This window comes from Neophocaena asiaeorientalis, unplaced genomic scaffold (assembly GCF_003031525.2).
Source record: "Neophocaena asiaeorientalis asiaeorientalis breed wild unplaced genomic scaffold, Neophocaena_asiaeorientalis_V1.1 scaffold256, whole genome shotgun sequence".
NCBI classification, from domain to species: Eukaryota; Metazoa; Chordata; class Mammalia; order Artiodactyla; family Phocoenidae; genus Neophocaena; species Neophocaena asiaeorientalis.
The window spans coordinates 3,462,947-3,484,516 of NW_020185324.1; the positions used below are offsets into that span (position 1 = coordinate 3,462,947).

Below are 21,570 nucleotides of genomic sequence, written 5' to 3' on the forward strand. Positions count from 1 at the left end.
AAAACAATCTAATTTTATTACAAAAGAGTGTCTTTTACTATCAATACCTTTCAGAACTTTTTTTCTGATGTCATTTTATTTTTATATTTTTATTTTATATTGGACTATTGTTGATTTACAATGCTGTATTAGTTTCAGGTGTATAGCAAAGTGATTCAGTCAGACATATACATATATCCATCTTTTTTTCAGAATCTCTTCCCATCTAGATTATTACAGAATATTAAGTAGACTTCGTACGCTATACAGTAGGTCCTTGTTGATTATCCACTCTATATAGTAGTGTGTATATGTTAATCCCAAATCCTAGTTTATCCCTCCCTTCCACCTAATAGAACTTTCTATTAATATTCTATTTTTACTCATTTCTGATTTAAAATATTCAAACTAAAATGTTATACAAAAAGATTTATTTAATGATGAATTATGAATCATAAAATTCTCTCATACTCTGAAAACTCCTCACTAGAGAGCCTCTTATTTCATTTTGTTACAGCCAAGTTAGCTGCCTTCTATGTGGTTTTATACTAACTCTCTTCCTAGTCTTGAATCCTACAGAAGACAACAGATATGTATACAATCACAGAGCACCAGTTCATCTGAATTTGAATTAGCATTTACTATATCAAGTATTCACTAGATGCCAGTAGTTCTTATTGGATTTTTCAGAGGGAATAGTTGTTGATATCACTAATTTTAGTTCACCTGTAAATTAGAAGCTATAAAACATAATATATAAAATAGTTCAAAAATTGAAAACTAATGCTTACTACTACATATATTTTAGAATTATTATGGAAAACTATTTAGTATTTAAATACACGGAAATACTATTTTTTGAGGCAACTAATCCTTTAGAAAAAAATTTTTATATCCTCCAATTTCATTCAAAAAGCTGTTATACCATCTCCAAAAGATTCCAAAGAATTATAAAACTTAACTAAAATTTTCTTTGACCACACTACAAATTTAATCTAAGAAAAGAGACAAGTTTCACTTTCTGTTATGTTTTGGTGGTAATGAAAATTGGTAACAAGTTTCTGAAGTGCAATTTACCTAGACACTAAATATCAGGTCTTCAAAACTTATCTAATAAAAATGGAAAATTGCCACAGTACAATGTTAAATGAAAAAAGGAGAAATTCATTTTGTGTAAATTTAATAATATATAAAAAGACACGCATATGCATAAAATAGATTATAACAAAATGAAACAATAAATAATTTTCTTGGTAATTTTCTGAACTTTTCAAATTTCCTATAATAGATATAAATACATTTTATTGTTAAAAATAGTTAAAAGAAATATGTAGGTTTTTTTTTTTTTTTTTAAGAATTTTTTTTTTTTGATGTGGACCATTTTTTTTTAAAGTCCTTATTGAATTTGTTACAATATCGCTTCCGCTTTATGTTTTGGTTTTTTGGCCCCGAGGCATGTGGGATCTTAGCTCCCCAACCAGGGATCAAACCCACACCCCCTGCATTGGAAGGCAAAGTCTTAACCACTGGACCGCCAGGGAAGTCCCCAAGAAATATGTAGTTTTTATACTTACATTAGCCACCTTTTCAACATAAGTCTTCATTGTTTTCACAATCACTTTCCTGTCCTTAAAAAAGAAAAACTGTCTCAATGAACTTATAGCTACAGGTTTAGTTACGGATTAGTTATAGATTAAGGTATTTCATAGTTAAAAATTTTATATAATATTAAACTTTCATTGGAGTGGCATACTTTTCATTGGTGAAAATAGTTATTCAACCAGAACCAAAAAACGCAATACACTATAAATCCTTTCAGAGCTATTATAATCTTAGACTTCTATGTGACAATCCATTGAGACATAAATATGGAACCATAAAATTATTAGTTGCAAGGCAAACCTAGTGAAACTACCTCCTTTTATAGTAAGAACTGAGATCCCTCTTCCAATGTCTGAACTGTCTTCAAATGCATAAAAGTCTAGCATACAGATGGCATTCAATACATTACTTGTTGAGGAGAAATTAAATTTGTATTAAAAAGTGGACGAAAGAAAAAAGTGGACAAAATACAACTGTCTTTTAAAGGCAGAATTATACCAATCAAGGAAATGAGGATAATTTCTGTTAAGCTTCTATAATTAACATGGATCATTAGTTTTTCCCTCAAAGTACTTAAGAACCATGGGAGCAAATGCACAGCTGCTTATTTTCTTCTCTTTCCTCTCCCTCTCCCACAAGATCATTAAATGAGGAATCAAAGAGGCTGACGGGTACCAAAACTTTTATAAACTTAAGCCTAACATAAATAGTGTGTTTACTTGCTTGACACACGCCTCCCCATATAAGACAACCCAAGGTTTTCGAACTTTAAGAAGACTCCAGTAGGGAAGAAACAGAAGGCTCAAAGGGGAGCCAGTTTCTGTGAGGTCTTGAGGCACAGCTTTGCAAAGATGATACTGTTGTGCGCAAGAGGGCAAAACCCCAAGGAGACCGAAAACGTCTAAGGAAAGGCAAGTCAAGCCCTGACTGACGCTTACCTTGGGCGTGCCGTGCCACAGGCAGTGCATGGCCACCCTGGCGCCATCGTGTGTGTGCGCCAGGTATACCACTGCTTCTCGGATGGCTTCAATCACTTCCTGGGGAATAAATGCAGTTCAGGGCTCTGGTTTACTCTTTCTTTTTACTTTCTCACAATCTGTCTACTAAGGAGCAGTTATGCTCAGAGAATGAAAGGCAGAAAGTATAGGTAGCAAACAATTTAACAACCGCTTCCTGGAAACATTCTTTTCCATCAAGAGCAGTAAGTACTGCTGGCGGGCAATTTCTATTAAAATCCCTGAGTTTTACCAACGTCTGTTCAAAAAAGTACGTATACGGTTGACCCCGAGTGCGATTTGAACCAGGCGGGTCCACTTACACGCGGATTTTTTTCAGTAAATATGTACTATAGCACTACACCATCTGAAGGTGGGTAAATCCGCAATCAAAACTGCTGATGGGGAGGGCTGATTATAGGCGGATTTTCCACTGAGGGGGACGGGAGTGTCGGCACCCCACCCCCCGTGTTGTTGTAGGGTCAACTGTATACGTATAGTATATTCTAAGGGACTTCTCAAGAAAAGAAAAATCTAAGAGTTGGCTGTGGGAAGAAGGGAGTTTTTAATAAAAAAGCCAGATAAATAAAATGTTCTTCCCTAAAAGAGTCATGTATATAACAAGCAGAAAACCAAAACACTAATTTTGTCTGAAAAAGTTTTTCTTTTTTAATTTATCACTGGATTACCTCTGGAAATCATATTAATAATTCACCGTAAAGACACTTAAATAACATTTCTCTAAGAAATATTTATCCCTACATTAACATTTAGACTAGGTCTTCACTAGGCCTTTACTCAATGACCTTTAAGTAAAAACCCAATCACTAATTTATTACAAGGTAATTTTAGCTTATTTTTAATCTTTATTCCTTATTTTCAATGTATATAATTTCATAATTGTATTTGGAAGTCTAGCATATAGGACATAAGTGAGTTCTGCCAGCTAACAGCTGCGGGGCCAGTTTAGTCCATTCCCAATTTAAAAATTTATATTAAATAAATACAAAGTCTCCTGCCAGGAAGGAGAAAAGTGGCCTATTTTTATCAATAAGGAACAGCAATTTCACCCTTAACTATCTCACAATCTTTTTCCAGGATAAATCTCAAGAACATAGCTTTCAGCTTACATACCTGAACTTATGAATCTCTTCAAAGCTATCCAGTTGGGGAGTTAAACATATATTCCAATTATGCTTCTTTTACCTCCAAAAGTTTTTGTTTTTAAAGTCTCTCTATTGAAAATGCCCCCGGGGCCACGAAGACCTGTCTGATTATTTTATATTCACACTAAGTTCCCAATGATTTTTTGCTATTACTAAAACATATTCAACATTAAAAAGATAAAGACTTTCTACTGTGGAATATATTCAAATGATTATTTTCTCAGTTCTGAAAATAAAGTCCTGCCTCAGTAAATCCAGAACTGTGAGATACTGTGCTGTGCCAGAACAAGAGAGAAGTCCCCTAAAGAGAATCAGCAGCTGCTGTGGCCACTGAACCACACGCTTAGGTAGGCGGCTACTCTTGGAGAACTATTTTGCATGTCAATTTTGAGAGGGTCAAAATTCCTACGAATGTTTAATCTGGCCTATTTGTTAAAAAGACGTGAGTCTCGTTACTTGGTTATCGCTTATTATTAGAATGAGAACAAATGGATGATGAGTTCACAGTATGATGAGGCAAGCAAAATTCAGGGGACTAAATGAATTATCATCTATATTCCCATCACTGACTTGAAGGGCAGTGCAATTTACCTTCACTCTCATGTAAGGTCCAGTTTTTCACGGTTCACTTAGTGTCCTCCCGTAACCTTTTAACACCAATATAATTTTTTGTTTTTGTATCAATACAGGTGAATTTTGAACTCCCTGAATGCCGAATATTCCTCCATGTTAGTTAATTTTCTGATTAGGTTAAGCTAGAGGATGCTCTCTGGATTATAATTAAAATATAAAAATTCAATGAAACTGATAAAATTATGGTCAATTCTACTGTCTTTCTGGCAAAAATCTAAATGGAATTAGTAGACTTCTTCAAAGGGAGTTTAGCACATTATCTTTTCTAAATAAGGAAACAATTCTTTAAAATTTTCAAAAGCCAATATACGTCAAAGCAGTATTCCACATTTTTTACACAGTTCTACATGTTTCAGTTTAAAACCTAAAACCAAGAACTTACTGATCTCAGCTTTGGGGGTGCATAGGTAAAAAAGTCCAAGAATACTTTATGTACCAGTGAGTGCTTAATCACAGCTTCTCTGAAAACAGAATAAAAGAAGAAAAAAAAGTCAGAAATGGTACCGCAATAATACAGAGATAGGTAACCTCGGTCGCCCTAAAATAATCAAAACGAGTGAAATGGTTTTAGCAAATGTCATTTGTCATAAAATAAATCATATCTTTAGCAATACTAAGACTAAAAAAAAAAAAACTTTTAGACCTATTAAAATATATATAGGTCTTGGGTGCCATCTACAACCAAGACCAGAGTACAAGTTTCTAGTATCTAATCAGCAAATATGAAATTATCATTCAAAATACACTCGACTTTCTTAAATAAGGACATCTATATTCTTTTACACAACAATGGACATGTGATTAGAAATCCACATGTAGACTATTTTTTAATGGCTATTTTCTTTCTGTCAAGCCTCCTTTATAATGCGTCAGTTTCACAAAATCATTTTAGCAGTTAAATCCTAAATAGATGAAAACAGTATCAGCAATTGCAACAATACCTAATTGATCCAAGCCTCCTAGTGTGACACTTGGTGAATTCAGGTGTACAGTGGAGGCTAATGATCAGGCACCAAAGACTTCAAGTTCACACGGAGTATCCATGTAGACGGCAAAAACATGTTGTTTTTAATGGCAAAGCACTGTTCTGAGCACTTTGGAAATATTAGCCCATTTAATCTTCATAAAACTCTATGAAATATATACTATTATTATCGTAATTGTACAGATATGGAAACTGAGGCACAGAGAAGTTAAGTTGCCCAAGGTCACAGTTAGTAACTGAGAGAGGCACCAGGATTCACACCGAGAAAGTCTGGTCCCAGACGTAATGCCCTAACCACTCCACTGTGGTACAAATTCCACGAAGGCCAAATGCATGGGCTTTTAGGTCTCACAATCCAATTTAAATAACAGACTATAACTGGGAAACTATGCACCTTTTCTCTGCAAAGGCTATGTAAAAATTTCCTCCTTCAAATGCCATTTGTTAAGAAAAAAAAAAAAACAGCTTCCTTACTTCTGGGCCATTGGAGTTAGAATCTGTTTCATTTCATCCATGATAAGCTCTAGTTTTTCTGGTTGTACCTCTAATACTTTGTCCAGAGTTGGGTGATCTGCTGACTGCAACAGAAGATAAATCAAACCCCTCTAAATTTAATCAAGTTTCTTCAACTTCGGAACAAAGAAAATCAATTACTGTCATTTTACATAAACTTAAATTTTTAGATTTCCCATATTTACATAACAAAAGCCCCACTGTAGATACACTCACAGGGTAATTTTTGATTATCTAATTCTCATTCTATACACCCACCATCGTACTTCCAGAGCCAAGCTAAATAACCAACCAGCCAGTTCATACTTGCCAAGCACCTAGCATGTGCCTAATCATAAGAGCAAGTAGTCAGTTAACAAATTCTTGCCACCAGGTTTTGTAATTAGCTGGATATTCCTACAGTGACTGTGACAAAGGAAACAAAGCACTAAGTTCATCCCAGGGGCTGAAACTGACTAGCAGAAGAAACTCAGGAATCAATCCATCTCCCTTGAGATAAATACGCGTATTTGTATCCTAAAGTCTGAAACTGATCCTTTAACTGTCCTAGTCCCATTACCAGCCTTGTACTAAATCCAAGGTTGGGTCTCTCTACTCTGCTTCCTCTCTGCATATGACCCGGGGAAGGGTAATCCACAAACATGAGGAAACATGGGAGAAGGCAGCAACAGGGAGCTCGATGCCCTCCAACCAGAGCTGGTTAAGGGGTGTTTACAGAGCTTCACTGACTATTAAGAATCTTCTTCCTTGGTCTATCTGACTGTAGAAACAGAAGTACCAAAGCATTACACACAGTACTTGGGAAGGAGTAACAAAAGTAGTTTTAATTTATAGGGGATTTAAAGATTGTGCTCTGGGAGAATGAAATGTAAGTATGATCACTTGCTTATTACACCAGAGACAAAATAATCCAAAAGCATAAAGGCTATGAGGTAGTCTCTTAAAGGAACAACCAAAGTAAAAATACATTCTGAAAACAGGGCATTGGAAGGTAAGGAACAGCACACAGAGAAAGTAAAATCTCTAGGAAAAATGTCTTGAAATGTCACCTTGTAAAGCTGAAATGTGTTCCCATAGAGCTCTTCTGTCAGCATGTTCCTCTGCTCCAAGATGGCTTTATCATTGTAGGCGTACTCCACGATGGCGGACGCTTCCGCATGCCGCAGCATCTTCCTCACGTGACCTTTAAAGCTTCTCATTATCTCTGCAATCTGCGCTTTACTCCTAAACCCAGCGTGACCATGGGAAAAGAGAAGTGATAGAAGGAGAAAGATGGGTGGCAACAAAACATAACACACTTCTTCTGAGACCAGCTCATCATTGTGTGTGGAGGTGGCTAACAGAGAGAAATGCTACGAGAAGGAAAATCAAATTGCCTTGTATTTCTACCTTGTATTTCTTTCTTTTCTTTTTCTGTTTTTTTTCTTTTTTTGGCCGCGCTGCACGGCTTGCAGGATCTTAGTTCCCCAGCCAGGGATGGAACCTGGGCCCTCAGCAATGAAACTGCAGAGTCCTAACCACTGGACCGCCAGGGAATTCCCTCTACCTTGCATTTCTAAGTGACTCGGGGGCCAGCCTGCCTAGGTTTGAAAAGACCTAGGGTCTTACCAGCTGAAAGATCCCAGGCAAGGTATTTCACCACTCTGTGCCTCAGCTTCTCTAGTCATAGAATAGAAAGAATAAGGTTGATGTGAGGATAAATGAGTTAAGATGCGCTGAGAACTATAACCAGCACACAGTAAGTGCTCAATAAATGTCAGTTCCCATTAGTAAATTGTTCAGCTTAAAAGAAGCGGGGTAGAAGGAGAAAAGGAGAAGGTAAAAGTCAAACATGCAGGATAATATGAATAAAACATATTCCAGGATTCTCTTTTTTTGTTTGTTTGTTTTTGCGGTACGCGGGCCTCCCACTGTTGTGGCCTCTCCCGTTGCGGAGCACAGGCTCCGGACGCGCAGGCTCAGCGGCCATGGCTCACGGGCCCACCCACTCCGCGGCATGTGGGACCCTCCCGGACCGGGGCACGAACCTGTGTCCCCTGCATCGGCAGGCGAACTCTCAACCACTGCGCCACCAGGGAAGCCCCAGGATTCTCTTTCAAAACAGGACTTAATCACAAATATTTCTATTCTATCCTAAAATAATCAAGCGGCCAGTAACTCTAGTCAGGAATACAGTTTTTGAAAATTTGTCAGCTGTACTTTTTGTTGTTGGTTAGCATATTTTGGCCCATTATTATACTTGAGACAGGAAGACAAGTATCAATTCCACCTAGTTTAGGAAATCCTCCCATCTCGACATTTCCTAACCCACTAACCCTGCTTCTGAGCCTACTCACCTGCCCCTCCCATCACTCCATCTTCTAAATAACTGGTGACTAATTTAAAGTTCATTATAACCATTTCTCTTCTTCCAGGGCTTCAAGATATACTCGTAAGAACAATGAAGACAATACCATCATTGTACATTAATTTTAATAACATTAATTTTTTTAAGACCATATTTATCGCAAACATCACAAGCATCTGCTTAAGCCTCCTATTATGCAACTTTTAAGCAACACTTATTTGCACACAATAGGTATCCACACCTTTAAAAAACTAATAAAAACATTTTATAAATAGAACAACTCACCCATACATGAGAAATTTCTTAACAATATTTCTGGAATATTTAGCTTTACTTAATTCAACCAAATCACCTGAAAAACAAAATACATTACATTAATGATAACCTCATTCCAGTCCTCCAGAAACAAGGGAAGAACTAACTGCACGATCTTGGGAACACAAACGAATAACTCTCTATTTGTCCCAGGCAAAAAATACAAATAAGCAGAAAAGGTCCTGCAGAGGACACACTGCTATCCCTCAACAGAATTCTTTTCCAGGATAGTGTTGGGTATTTCAAGAGAAAACAAGCGACTTCTTACAAACAATTACGAAATATATATAAGAAATACCTCGCAGTTCTTCAAAAGCCTGTTTCCTCTGCTCTTCGTTGCCATACTGAATGTAACACTGGATCACACGAGTTGAATCATGTGCAAACGCAATCTGTAGGAAAACAGTTGGGGCCTTTAGACAAATTCTCTCTGAAAATATATCTTTCTATCATATTATTTATGTTGTATTGCTGCCTCTTTTACAATTCCTTGTGAGGAAAAAAAAGTAGGGTCTTCATAGCTAATCAAACCTAGGTTACTTGGGAGTAGAAATTCTTGTTTAATTGTTCATAATGGCATTCTTTGGATTTGCTGGCTACCGTACAGCATCGAGACAGGAATGCATTTAAGTATTCTGCAAGATTCTATCATTATAATTCAAACCAAACCTGTCTAATGATTATACACACTTCATTTTTCATTTCTCTGATAGTTACTTTCCCTAAAAGAGGAATTTTTCAATGCAAAAATTCTATTATTCTATGATTTTTTAAAAAATATAAATGATCTAAGAATGTTTGGCTTTGGCAACCAAAGTATTGCTACATAAATAATTATACCTAATTATTATAATAATCTAGATACACATTGGCAATTACATTATGAGCTAATCACTCCATTTCTCACATTTTCATTATAATCCCTGAACATACATCCAGTTATATTCCTAGAATTTCAAATCTGATTCTCCAACCCAAGCCCCCTCACAACTATTGGATGGATTAGATCCTCACTGAAGGACTTGCTGATCAATTTTCTAAAGCAATAACCGCAGATAATCAGTCATGCACTATTATTTTTTATATGCTACAGTCTACTTTAATAGTGCTTATTACTCGTTGCTGAGTCTGTCTTTAAATTTTTAAATTCTAACAAGTCAGAAGGTAAAGGTATACCTTCATCAAAGTCATGGATTTCTGAAGAATTTCCTTAACGGAGATTTGCATAGACATTTTTGATAAAACTTTAAAAATAATTTTTAAAAAGAAATAAGGCTGTTTTGTGCATATGTTGATTACCTACTATGTAACCAATATATGCGCTTAAATATATTTTTCTCATTTAAACTCAAAGCAACCTTAGAAGTGGGTTGTTGTTATTAGCACTTTATAGATTAAAGTAAGTTTATGAGAAGTTAAGGAACTTGCTATCCTTGTGACCCTGGGGATGAAACTCAACTTCTCTGAGCCCAGATGTATCAAACGTTTAATAGGGATGATGACTAAGTTAAAGGATACAAAGTATGCACTGGTTAGCATAATTCCTAGCACACAGTAAATAATCAATAAATAGGCTGTTATTGTCTAAAGGCACACGTATGTTAAATAGCAGAGTGGGTATTTGAATACCAGACTAACCCCCAAGTCCATGGGCACGCAGTAATAACCTAAGGGTAATTGGGAAAGGATCTTGAGTGTAAAGTATTTATAAATTGAGTGTAACAGACTACTGCTAGAGACGAGGAGGAGTTCCAACCTAAAAAGACCTTGCTGGCTTTAAGAAAGCAGCAGCTGGGAACTCACTATTTTAAGACAGTCCTTCAAACTGCAATACAGCATCTGGTTAGACCCACGTACGTGGTTCGGCAAAGGCTGCCCCTCAAGGGTCTCCGAAGATACCGTGTCTGTTGGCTTACAAGTGAATATCACTAAGTATTTACCCAAATACACAAGAATCAACAGAAGTTTACTATAAAACAGGATTAAACAGCAACAACAAAAATCAATTCAGAAGTCCCAAATCTATTATATTTTAAAGATCTTTGCATGATGCTTGTAAACGCAGGAAGAAAGTAATCATGTGTTTGCATCACACATACAAAATAGCCAGCAATTTAGAACATACAAAAGTATAGAGTTCACAGCAAGACATTCTAACGAACACTGTTGAACTAATAAATTTCTCGAGATAACTTTAAAAGAACACTGATTTATTTTAAGTAAATTATTTTAAAATGAACAGCCAAACACTTGATAGCCTTTTTATAATTTCCCGGCAGTAAGGTCTCTCACTATTAAATTTTTTAATCAGTATTATAAAAGGTATTTGAAATTTGAGGCCAAATACATTAAAAACAGAAACAATTTCACCTGCCACAACGGTCAACTACCCTTTACTGCGAGTCAATTTCAACTGTTAAAATTGCAGCTGAGTATGCCCTACTTACAGTTTTAATTTTCCCTTGAATCAACTTCTGCAAATCATTCATCAACTTCACTCTTTTTTCTTTGTCACAATCTTTTCTATAAGAGAGGCAGGAAACGTAGTCTAAGTAAAGACATTATTTTAAACACACAAAAATAAAAACCATACCAGTGTATGTTCACCCACTTCAGTATGATTTTCTCTTCGAAGAGAGCAAACTGGACATTAAAATTACTATTCCAGAGCAGCCAGAGAAAAGTAATTTTCTCAAAGGCAGAAACTCATCTCACAAGGTATAATTTTACGCATCAATCTAAATCTTAACAGCCAGAACTTCAAAAGTGAAGAAAATAATAAAACAAGTCCAAGACACCAAGTACTCAAGTATCTCAAAACCTAGCCGAAAAGAACTGTCCTTCATTTTCTCAGAAATTTCTCAGGAAGGACGTCAAATCCATTTTAACTCTCATTCATTTTCATAAGCAGATGTGACACCATCCGAATGATTCCACACATTTCTGCAACAGGCAGACATCCAAGCACTGATGCCTCTACTGGAGTATTATGAGTACTCCCTCAATAACCCAAGCGCTATGTTATTTATCTTAGGACATTTCACTGTTTACTAGGTACACTGTTACTCCTCCATCATCTCAAAGGGCCTAATAAGGATGCCGTTAAGGAGCATTACCTTCTTAAGATCTCCCAGATCTGCTTCGCCCGAACAACAATGTCGTAGTTGGTTTTATCACTGAGCTGCCTGCTCTGCTTCAGTTCTTTTTTCTTTTTTTTGAACTCATCCCATTTGGGTTTCTTGACTGCTGTGTCTAGTCATCACAGAAATTATTTTCAATTACATTTAACATTCTCAGTGCCATACACGAGGACAAATTAGGCACCTATGGCAATCACTAATCAAGATCAATACTCACTGAGGAAACTAGAAGGGGGAAAACATCATTCCCCACCAACGTATACTTTATTTCACTTTCTGAGCAGTTTACACATTTTAAATTTGGTTGACACCAACTGTTCATTTATTCAACAGCTATTTATTTAATCTTAACAGGATACCTATTAAAAAAACAAAAGGAACTAAACAGATTATAAAAGCGATTTTAAAAGTTTAAGCATCTTTCTCAATTGTAAAATAAAATTTTACTCTAGAACATTAAGATCATTGGACTTTAGGTATAATCAGTTCTCAATGAAAACAAAAATTAGTCCAAATTAACATAGGAAAAACCATATTCAAAAATTCACTCTTCTGAGTGCTGTTATGTATTAAGTGATTTAATTCTTACAACAACCCTACGAGGTAGGTACTATTATTATTCCCTTCATGCCAGGGAAACAAAGGCACCGAGCAGGTAAGTTCCTTGTCCAAGGTCACGTTAACTCCTAAGTGGCAGAGTCAGGATTCAAACCCAGATGTGGCTCTACAACTTTATTCTCTGCTGTCTCTTACTCATGACAATGCACAATCAAAATTCCTCAGTTCTCTACGATTAGGGTCATGCTATAAAAGTCGAGTATCCTTCTCTTGGTTACTGTTGCTCTTCACAATCTAAATAACTTATTAATTGAATGAAAAAACCCAAAGAGGCCAAACAAAAAAAAACTTAATAAAATGGGTATTATTTACATGAGTACCCTGCAAAGAACCCTTAGGAGAATAAGTTATTTCCAGATATCTCCCCCTCTCGGATTAGAAATACACTCAAAAACCAAAATTCTCCTATAATCTCAAAACCTAGGGATTAACATTTTATTTCCTTCTTGTCTTTTCCCCTACACGTTTTATATTAATTTCCTTATTGTCTTTACTTAAACATTATTACGTTGTAAGCATTCTTCCATGAAACTAAATATTCCCCAAGAATATAATTTTTAATGGCATTCGATATACTATAGTGTATTTAGTTACTCCCCTTTCTGCTCACTTGCTTACTCCCAGCCTGGTAAGAGAGGATTACAGGCAACAGAAGGCATATTTACCATTAATATTAGGGCATCATGTACTGTGCAGCAGAGGATAATAAGCAATCCAGAGTTCATTTAATTCTACAAATATTTGGGCACCCTTGACATATGCCATGCCGGGTTGCAGCGGATACAACCAATTCTGGGGATGTCTAGTATCCAATTCCCCTCAGTTCCATTTTGAGATGCTGGGAACTTACCTCCCATAGCAAAAGGAACCAGGGGTCCACTATAATAAGATGAAGATGTGTGTGCACTTAAAATGCAGGTGTCAAGAACTCCAGTGTGGAAAGGAAGATTTAGGACCTAATAGAGCAGCTAGGAAAGAGTAGGTAGGAAAAAGAAGCTGGAAGAGAAGGGGAAAAGAGAAAAGATGGAAGCTAGAGCATGAAAGAATCCTCCAGGCCTAATGAGAAATAATGAAAATTTCCCCTTTCCTCTCTCCCTATGCCCCTGTCTTGGAGCAGCCCTAGGCAGAGCAGAGAACAGGGACCAGGTCTAAAGAACTGGAGTAAAAAGGCCCCATGGCAGTGGTCTCAGTTGGCAGCAAAGGAGCAGTGTCAGGCTATGCCACGCTGGAGGAAAAGAGTATGAAAGACACCAGAGAAGTTCTCATGATGCTGCAGAGAAGGCATATGCATGACAGCACGCGTAACCTGGAAGCTGCTCGTTTGAGACCAGTGCAGGAGAGACGATGCACAGCAAGGGCAGGCTGTACAACAGACGGCAAAGCTCTGGGTTAAAGACAACCGCTTAAACATCATGACGAAGAGATTAGTAGTTTGTTTCAACAAAGAGGAGCCCTGCCAACACTTCTAATCAGTTAGCAACCTAGCCTGTTCAACCAATTCAAGTCAAATCTGTCACATGTATATTACACCTTCTCTAGAACTGTTTACCGGCTCTGAGCCATCTGATGGGTTGATGATATTAGAGTGGCCTGAGCCCTGTGAGGGCAGGGTCTATATGTTTCTTGTTCACCAGGGCATCCTTAGCCAAGGTGGATGTTTAGCTGGGACACACTGGTTATTTAAGTATTAAATTTAAGTATTTGTTTGTTGAATGAATGAGTTCATTAATTTTAGCCTACAGAAAGGAATGTTTTATTGAGGTTCCAATGCATAAAGCCAATACAATTTAGCGTAATTCCACAGCTAGGGGAATTCAGCAAGGGCCTAGGAAGTAAGGAATTCTAGGTACCAGAGGACAATTTTGACCAGGGAAGATGCTTTCTGTTTTTTATTTAATCCCATCTACCTTCCCCTGCCCCCACCCCAAGTGCTGCCTGTCAAGGAACAAGAACAGAAGGTCTCTACCAGACTTCTAGAGTCCCTGTGCACGGTGGTTCAGGCAATAGCTCAGGCAAGGCAACGCTTTTGCAAAAACTCTGCTAAAGGAATCAGTGCTTACCATCATTTTTACTGTCTGGCTGGAATTTTCTCTTCCTGTTGAATTTATCTGCCTGCTGGAATTTGTTCTTTGGTATTTTATCCCCTTGCTGCTTATTCTTGAACTGCTTCACACCTTTTTTCCCAGGTTTTGTGGCAGTTCTCTCAAAGTTCTTAGTTGTGAGTTTATGTCCACCTTCCTTAACAACTTTTTTTGGGAATGTCTTTGAAGAACCAGAATCTAGTGACAATAATAAATAATTGTTAGTTCAATGATCCTGGGCCTAGATCTTTTATCCTCTGGATTGTATTTGTTACAGAAAATTACACACTCTTTAGTGAAACATACTTTGTTTTATTCTCAAAAACGGAGCACAGTAGGACTTAAAAAATCAAAACAAAATTAAAAAACTTACTCTGATTATAAAATTATAATACAGGTTCATTATAGAAAACCTACGAAGTAGAGAAATACATAATAAAAACTACCCATAATTCGAGAGATAACCACTATTGTCAGTTAGGTGTACTTCTGTTTTAAGCACATATCACAAGATGAGATATTATTTTTATGTTTGTGTGTGTCTGTGTGTGTGTATTTAGGGCATCAATAACATAATAGGAATCTAAGAATAAAATGAACATTTAAAATTTAGAAAGTATATCATATATAAACAAATTTAAAATGTTTATTTTTCAGAATTTCTAGTTGCAAGAAAAAAAAAGATTGCTTAGGAAACTAGTCATTGACACAATTCCTGACTTTTCTATTTTGCAATACTGACACCTGATGGAACAATAAAGACATCACAATGAGAAATCCTAAAGATCTGGCTCACCAGTACACGTATTAATCAGCCACAATTTATCAAACGTTACAATGTTGTTGTGAATTAGCGTGACTTAAGTGAGGGAACAGCATCACTAGCCGACATATCTTTCAAAAGTACAGCATTCACTAATTATCCTGGCAATTTCTTAAAGGTCTAAGTTTCACAGGGAACATGCAAACTCATATATAGTAACACCTACTTTTTCCTACTACTTTAATCCTAACTCTAACCCATGAATAGATTGGAATCTGCTACATGCCCCCTCATACCACCAACTGCTCCCTCCAAGGGCCAAAAAAACCACATGGGAAGCATGTTTTGAGTATCTTACCACTGTTTTTATGAAATCTGTTTTTTTCTTGTGATGGCTTTGTACCTTTTCCTGTGATTTTTTTTTTCCCTTTGACTTCCATTATAGCAACTCTGGAAAACAAAAACAAAATCCAAAAAAGGATCACTGAATTGCTCTCATCCAATAAAAGTCATTAGTGGTCACTGCCACATTTACTCCTTGAGGTCACAGATGCAGGACAAATTAGCTGCATCCAGCACAGGCACCCATGAGTCCAGGAACTACACAATCATGACTTCTAAGATTGTAAGAGCGAAAATAAATAGGATACCAATACAAAAACTAAGAACACACACACACCTTGGCTAGTGTGTGATGTTTTGGAGGCAACGTTTCAGCAATAGTAATGGCTAAAAATAAATCATTATTTACACTAAGCATATGATAAAACTGTCAGTGTTTGCATTACTTACAACCTGGGAAGACTTTGTGATGAGAAAATGACAATATTACCACTTGATTTTTTGGTCTCTATCCTAAAAAGCCAGCAACAAACATTGCACTTATCATATATTCAAATTTAATGAAAGTAGATTATCTAAAAGTTCCTTATGTAACCCAAGGTAGCTAAAACAAAAACTAACTTCGAACGTTTAATCTGTTATTCTTTTAGAGGCAATCAAGTAATTTTCAAAGACCTCCGAAATAAGATTATTGAAATATTTAATATTTCATTTTAAAGAAATCTGCCTAACAGGCTGCTTCTGGATAGAGACCCCACCGTGCACATGGCAAACAACAGATAACCCTTCAGCTGCCCAAGGCTCCTGAAAGCAGCCGAATGTATCAAGAGCAAAAGTTATTATGTTTTATTTGTCTATTTCTGTACCTTCCAAAGTTGCATATTCAACTCATTTCAAAATTTCTAAAGTTGACCCTCTCGAGTAGATGCTAGGGATCCCTAGACAATTCCAGATATTTCTAGACAAGAATTTTCCATTGAAGAACAACAAATTTCTCAAGATATTAATAGATATAAGACAAACAAGGGGTTCTGGGGTGAAATGTATTTGGGAAACTCTTAAATGAAAATAATGAAGGAGGCATGTTTAAGGAAAGGCAGATTCTTTTGCTAATTTAAGCCATTAATCACCAAGCACAAGCTAAAGTATGCAGGATTTCCCAACCGTGGTTGAACCACTTTTTCCTGGAATATCTCAAGGGACCAGTAGGGTCTCAAAGAGCACTCTGGAAAATGAATGGCCTCTGAATTACTCCGTTTCCTTAGATCATTAATGACTGTAGGGTCACTGTCACTTGGCTATAGCCTTCATAACCACATCTGCATCCCTTAGCTCTTCTGTGCATGAACTTTTTATTTTGATATAAGTTCAGTTTTAAAGAAGAGTTGGGAAAGACACAGAGAAAGGTCCAGTATACCCCTCAGCCTCCCTTAATGTTAACATCTTACCATGATGCATTTACCCAAACTAAGAAATAACATTAATATGATGCTATTAAATTTGGATTTCGCCGGTTTTTCCACTGACATTGTTTTTCAATTCCAGGATACCTTGCATTTAATCATCAAGTCTTCTTAGTTTCCACCAATCTGTGACAGCTTCTCCATCTCTACTTGTTTCTCATGACCAAGACACTTTTGGAGAGTACTGGTCAGGCAGTGTGTAGAATATCCTACCTTTGGGGTCTGTCTGACATTTTCCTATGATTCTACTGGCCTTACGGATTTGAGGGAAGAATACCATAGAGATGAAGTGCCCTTCTCATCCCATCACATTAGGAGCATGATATCGACATGACTAGTGATATTAACCTTGATCACTGGTTAACACAGTGTTTGCAAGGTGTCTCTGCTGTAAAGTTACTGTAGTGTTTGCAAGGTGTCTCTGCTGTAAAGTTACTGTGTCTCCCTTTCTTTTTTTTTTTTTGCGGTACGCGGGCCTCTCACTGTTGTAGCCTCTCCCCTTGCGGAGCACAGGCTCCAGACGCGCAGGCCCAGCGGCCACGGCTCACGGGCCCATCCCAGATCAGGGCACGAACCCATGCCCCCTGCATCGGCAGGCGGACTCTCAACCACTGTGCCACCAGGGAAGCCCTATGTCTCCCTTTCCATACTCTGTTAGAAACAAGTCACTAAAATTCAGCCCAAACTTAGGGAGAGGAGAATTAAGCTCCACTTTCTAGAGTGGGGAGTATTAAAGAATTTGAATCAATGCATTAAAATTCCCAAAGCAATTAATAAATGTTTTGGATATGTTTTGAGATCATGCAAATATCCTGTATCCCTCACTGATTTTAGCACTCTCCAGTGGATCTTGCCTGCAGCAATTTCCGTGGTGTTTACATGATGATATTCTATTTCCCTTGCTTTTACCTTCATTATTTTGTATTCTTCTGTAGGGAACATTTATTCCTTCTCCTCATTCATTTCATCATTTATTTACATCAGTATGGCCTCATAGTATTTTATTATTTGCGATATGGACTAACAGTATCTTTGTATTTTGTTGCTAAACAAAATGTATTTTGTTGCTTATAGTATTTTATTATTTGCATATGGGCTAATAGTATCTTTGTATTTTGTTGCTAAACAAAATGTATTTTGTTGCTTAGTATTTTGTTGCTAAAATTGTTCCAGCTTTGAAATCTCTAAGGTTGCTTCTGTGTCCTTTTCATATGGTCCATCCTTTTCTTTTTTTTTTTCCTTAGCATGTCCTTAATTCCTGGCACTTGTTCCAAGTTTACCTTTTATTTTCCTTGCACAAGCCCTAAGATCAGTCATTTCTCCAAGGAACCCTAGAGAAACCCTCTTATTGAGATCTGAGTGCTAGGTGTGCTTGTCACTGGGGTGTCACTGCTTCTAGGTCTTTTCACCAGACAGGGCTAGGTAATATATGTATGTATATTAGCCTATGTGTATACACAAACCTGTATTTCTGTACCTATTAAGTAAGTTCATACTAATGTCTCCAACTCTACTCACGTACCACAGGGTTATAGTTGGTAAAAACAAATGTACCAACTATAATGTGTTTATTTACAGTTCTTTTTGTCTTTTCCCTCACAGTATCCATTTAAAACACTGCTTTCCAAAGTTACTTAGGTCAGCTCTTTTCCCGCCACTCCTTCAGTGACGTCTTTTTATACCTCTGTACTAGTTAGACGCATTTTGCTCCAGTCTGCGTTCCATTTCCGGACACGTCCGTTGACCTTCTTTCCATCTGCCTAGAGTCGAGTTCATTCGTTTTGGTGTACAGTGCTGATTCTGAGAAACCCACAGTCATGTATCCTCTACCACAGCACCTTACAGAACTGTCCCACACTCCTAAAAGGCCCCCGTGGAGCCCCTTTGCAATCATCCTCTCCTCGCTCTCTTGGCAATGCTTGATCTTTTTTCTACCCTCTAGCTTTGTGCCTTTTCAAAAATGTCCTATAAATGGAATTAGACAATATACAGCCTTTGGGGTCCTGCTTCTCTCACTTAGCAAAATGCATTTGCTTGGGGACCCTGTACCATCACATCCAACCATCACACTTCAGTGTCTTGGAATTGTCTCCTCTTTTTTTTGCCCTTCCCTCTACTACCCCATTCAGACTCTATCTCTTGCTCACAATGTTTTCTGCCGTTAGACCCAGTCTGCCATGATCCACTGCCTGCTGCCCAATTAGTCGTCCGCTATCACAGCCATTTCATGTCATTTCCCTGCTCTAACACCTTCAAAAGCTTCCCACTGCTTATAGGAAAAATTTCAAACTCAGTCTGGCATTCACGTCCATTCAAAACCTAGTCCTAACTTACCCACATCACAATACCACACTGAAGCCAACCTTACTCCCTCACTGTTCTTTTTCAGGAGCCAAACTTTAAAGCCATTCTCTATCAATATATATCCTACCCATCTTTCAAATCCAGCCTAAATGACAATTTCTTATCCTTCCTCCTCCAGATGCCCTCTTTCTCAAATGATTCTCCTTATTCCTATGGCACATTTTGATGACCTTCTTATAACATCGCTTTGGACTTGAAATGTATTGCATACCTACACACTATGTGCTAGAGAGCTAATAGGTTTTAAAAATATATATACAAAAATAAAATCAAAGTGTGGTGTCATAGAGAGAAGCAAGCAGAAAATTAAAACATGGCATAATTAAGCATTATAACTGAAGTATATAAAAAGTGTTCAGAGAGCCACAGAGCTGAAAGAGCCCAATTCCGCCTCGTGAAGGAAAAGAGCACAGATTTCCCAGAAACAGAGGGACAGGTGACTGATCGTGACTGATCTCGACTCCTCTCAGCAGGCTCAGCATTGCACTTGGAAAGTAATGACCATTCAATACCCAACTTCTAAATGCTGGCATTCCTCAAGTCTTGCCCTCTCTCTTCTCCCTAGGTGATCTCGTGCAATCCCGTGGCTTTTTATGCTGGACTCCCAAATTATCTCTCCATTAGGAACATCTCCTTGGGCTCCAGGCTTCTGTATCTAACTGCCTACCTGAAACTTCCGTTTAGGTGTCTAACAAACACCTTACACTTAATAGAACCGAAATAAAATTCTTTAACTATATGACCACTGCGAACCACCCCCGAACAATAACATCCTCATCTAATTTTCCCCACCCTATTCTTCCCCATTTCAGCAATGGCACAGCATCCACTCCACTGCTCAAGAAACCTAAGATTTACCTGTGAGAGTTTACTCTTCCTTGTCTGCTACATTCAATTTTTCATTAATTCTTCTCGAATCTTTAAAAACACCTCTAACCCTTCAACTTCAATCTCCAGTACCACCACCCTAATTCAAACCATCATCAATAATTCAACTATATAATCAATAATAATCCAAGTTATTATCCATTTTCCAAAAAGAACCAGGGCCTACTGTGTTTCTCCCTTGCTTATAAGCCTTCACTGCGTTCTAATAACGCGAATATCTTTCCATTGTAGAGAAAATCGAAACTCCCACCATTGCCTTCAAAGCCCCACAGAACCTCCTCTCACCCTACTCCTTTATTTTATATGGCTGAACTTCTAGCTCACGAACATCGGCCCCCCTTCCACCTCAGGGACTTAGCCCAAGTTACGGCCTCTGGGGAAAGTAGTTTTCCCTGGGCTTTCAGATTTCGGGGCTGCCTCTCGCCACGCTCTAGGTCTCGGCTTCAGGATCACGTCAGACTCCCCTATCTTGTATCTCGGCACCCAGGTCATTTCCTTCCCAGCGCTTACAACCTGCAACTGTACATTCAGGTTGCAAACTGGGCATCTAACACTGACCGGGCGCAGAGCGGATGTCAAACATACGACAAAAAGGCTGAAAGCGTGGCAGGGAGAGGAGTTGCAAACCGCCCTTGTCGCCAGGCTCCCGTCAACCCCCAAACTCCCAGAACAGAAAAAGGCACAGAAGGTCGCCCAGCGGGTGACATGTGTGAACACCTCTACCCGAAACACCCTCCGACTTCAGCGCCGAGCAAGCCGCAAATCCCTCCCGGGAGCGGCCTCCGCACTCACCGCACACGTGTTGCCCAGGTAGGCTTTCGTCCCAGCTCCGCCGCCACGGCTTCCGCTTCCTCGCTTTGCCCCGCCCCCTAGCCGCCTTTTCCTTTCTTCCTCGGCCGAGTTCGGTCAAGGGGCGGGGATTAGCCGGAAAAACGGAAATTCGGTATTTCTATTGGCCCACTTCTCTTCTCCCTTCGTCCAGAAGCGCGAGGGCTGCGTCACAGGCGGGGTTTGGCCCTTGAAAGGATCCGTGGGGCGAGGACGTGATAGCGGCTCCTAAAAGTGACGTCATTAACCCTGTCGCTTCCCGGCCGGGGGAGGCGGCGGCGTCCCACGAGTGTTGACCAGTTGTGGAAGCGGAGGCTTGGTTGGCTCGGCTAATTTGTAGCTGGAACGGAGGCTAAACTAGTTAACGCTTTGAGAGTGCGTTCATTTGCATCCTCCCTGGCAGTCCAGCGGGGGACGTTAAAGGGAAATCTCGGGAGTCGGCTAGAATTGCGATCTCGGTTTTTTCCGCTTCTTAGCTGTATGCCTTTGGGCAAATGACTGAATTTCTCTGAGCCTTGGTTATCTGATTAATAAAATAGAGATGGCTA

General features: G+C 38.3%; 1 protein-coding gene across 1 annotated transcript in view; it reads right to left on the reverse strand.

Moving 5' to 3' along the window:
- Positions 1-21,024, reverse strand: part of PUM3 (pumilio RNA binding family member 3) — a 39,593-nt gene extending 18,569 nt beyond the window's left edge. Inside the window, exons 1-12 of the mRNA XM_024734309.1 lie at positions 20,987-21,024; positions 15,496-15,587; positions 14,354-14,572; positions 11,652-11,787; positions 10,983-11,058; positions 8,834-8,927; positions 8,506-8,572; positions 6,923-7,097; positions 5,835-5,938; positions 4,758-4,836; positions 2,520-2,618; positions 1,554-1,607 (exon numbers count right to left, since the gene is read on the reverse strand). Coding sequence (XP_024590077.1) covers positions 1,554-1,607; positions 2,520-2,618; positions 4,758-4,836; positions 5,835-5,938; positions 6,923-7,097; positions 8,506-8,572; positions 8,834-8,927; positions 10,983-11,058; positions 11,652-11,787; positions 14,354-14,572; positions 15,496-15,577 — 1,185 coding nt within the window. The 5' untranslated portion in view covers positions 15,578-15,587; positions 20,987-21,024. The remainder of the gene's footprint in view (positions 1-1,553; positions 1,608-2,519; positions 2,619-4,757; positions 4,837-5,834; positions 5,939-6,922; positions 7,098-8,505; positions 8,573-8,833; positions 8,928-10,982; positions 11,059-11,651; positions 11,788-14,353; positions 14,573-15,495; positions 15,588-20,986) is intronic.
- Between the last annotated feature and the right edge of the window lie 546 nt (positions 21,025-21,570).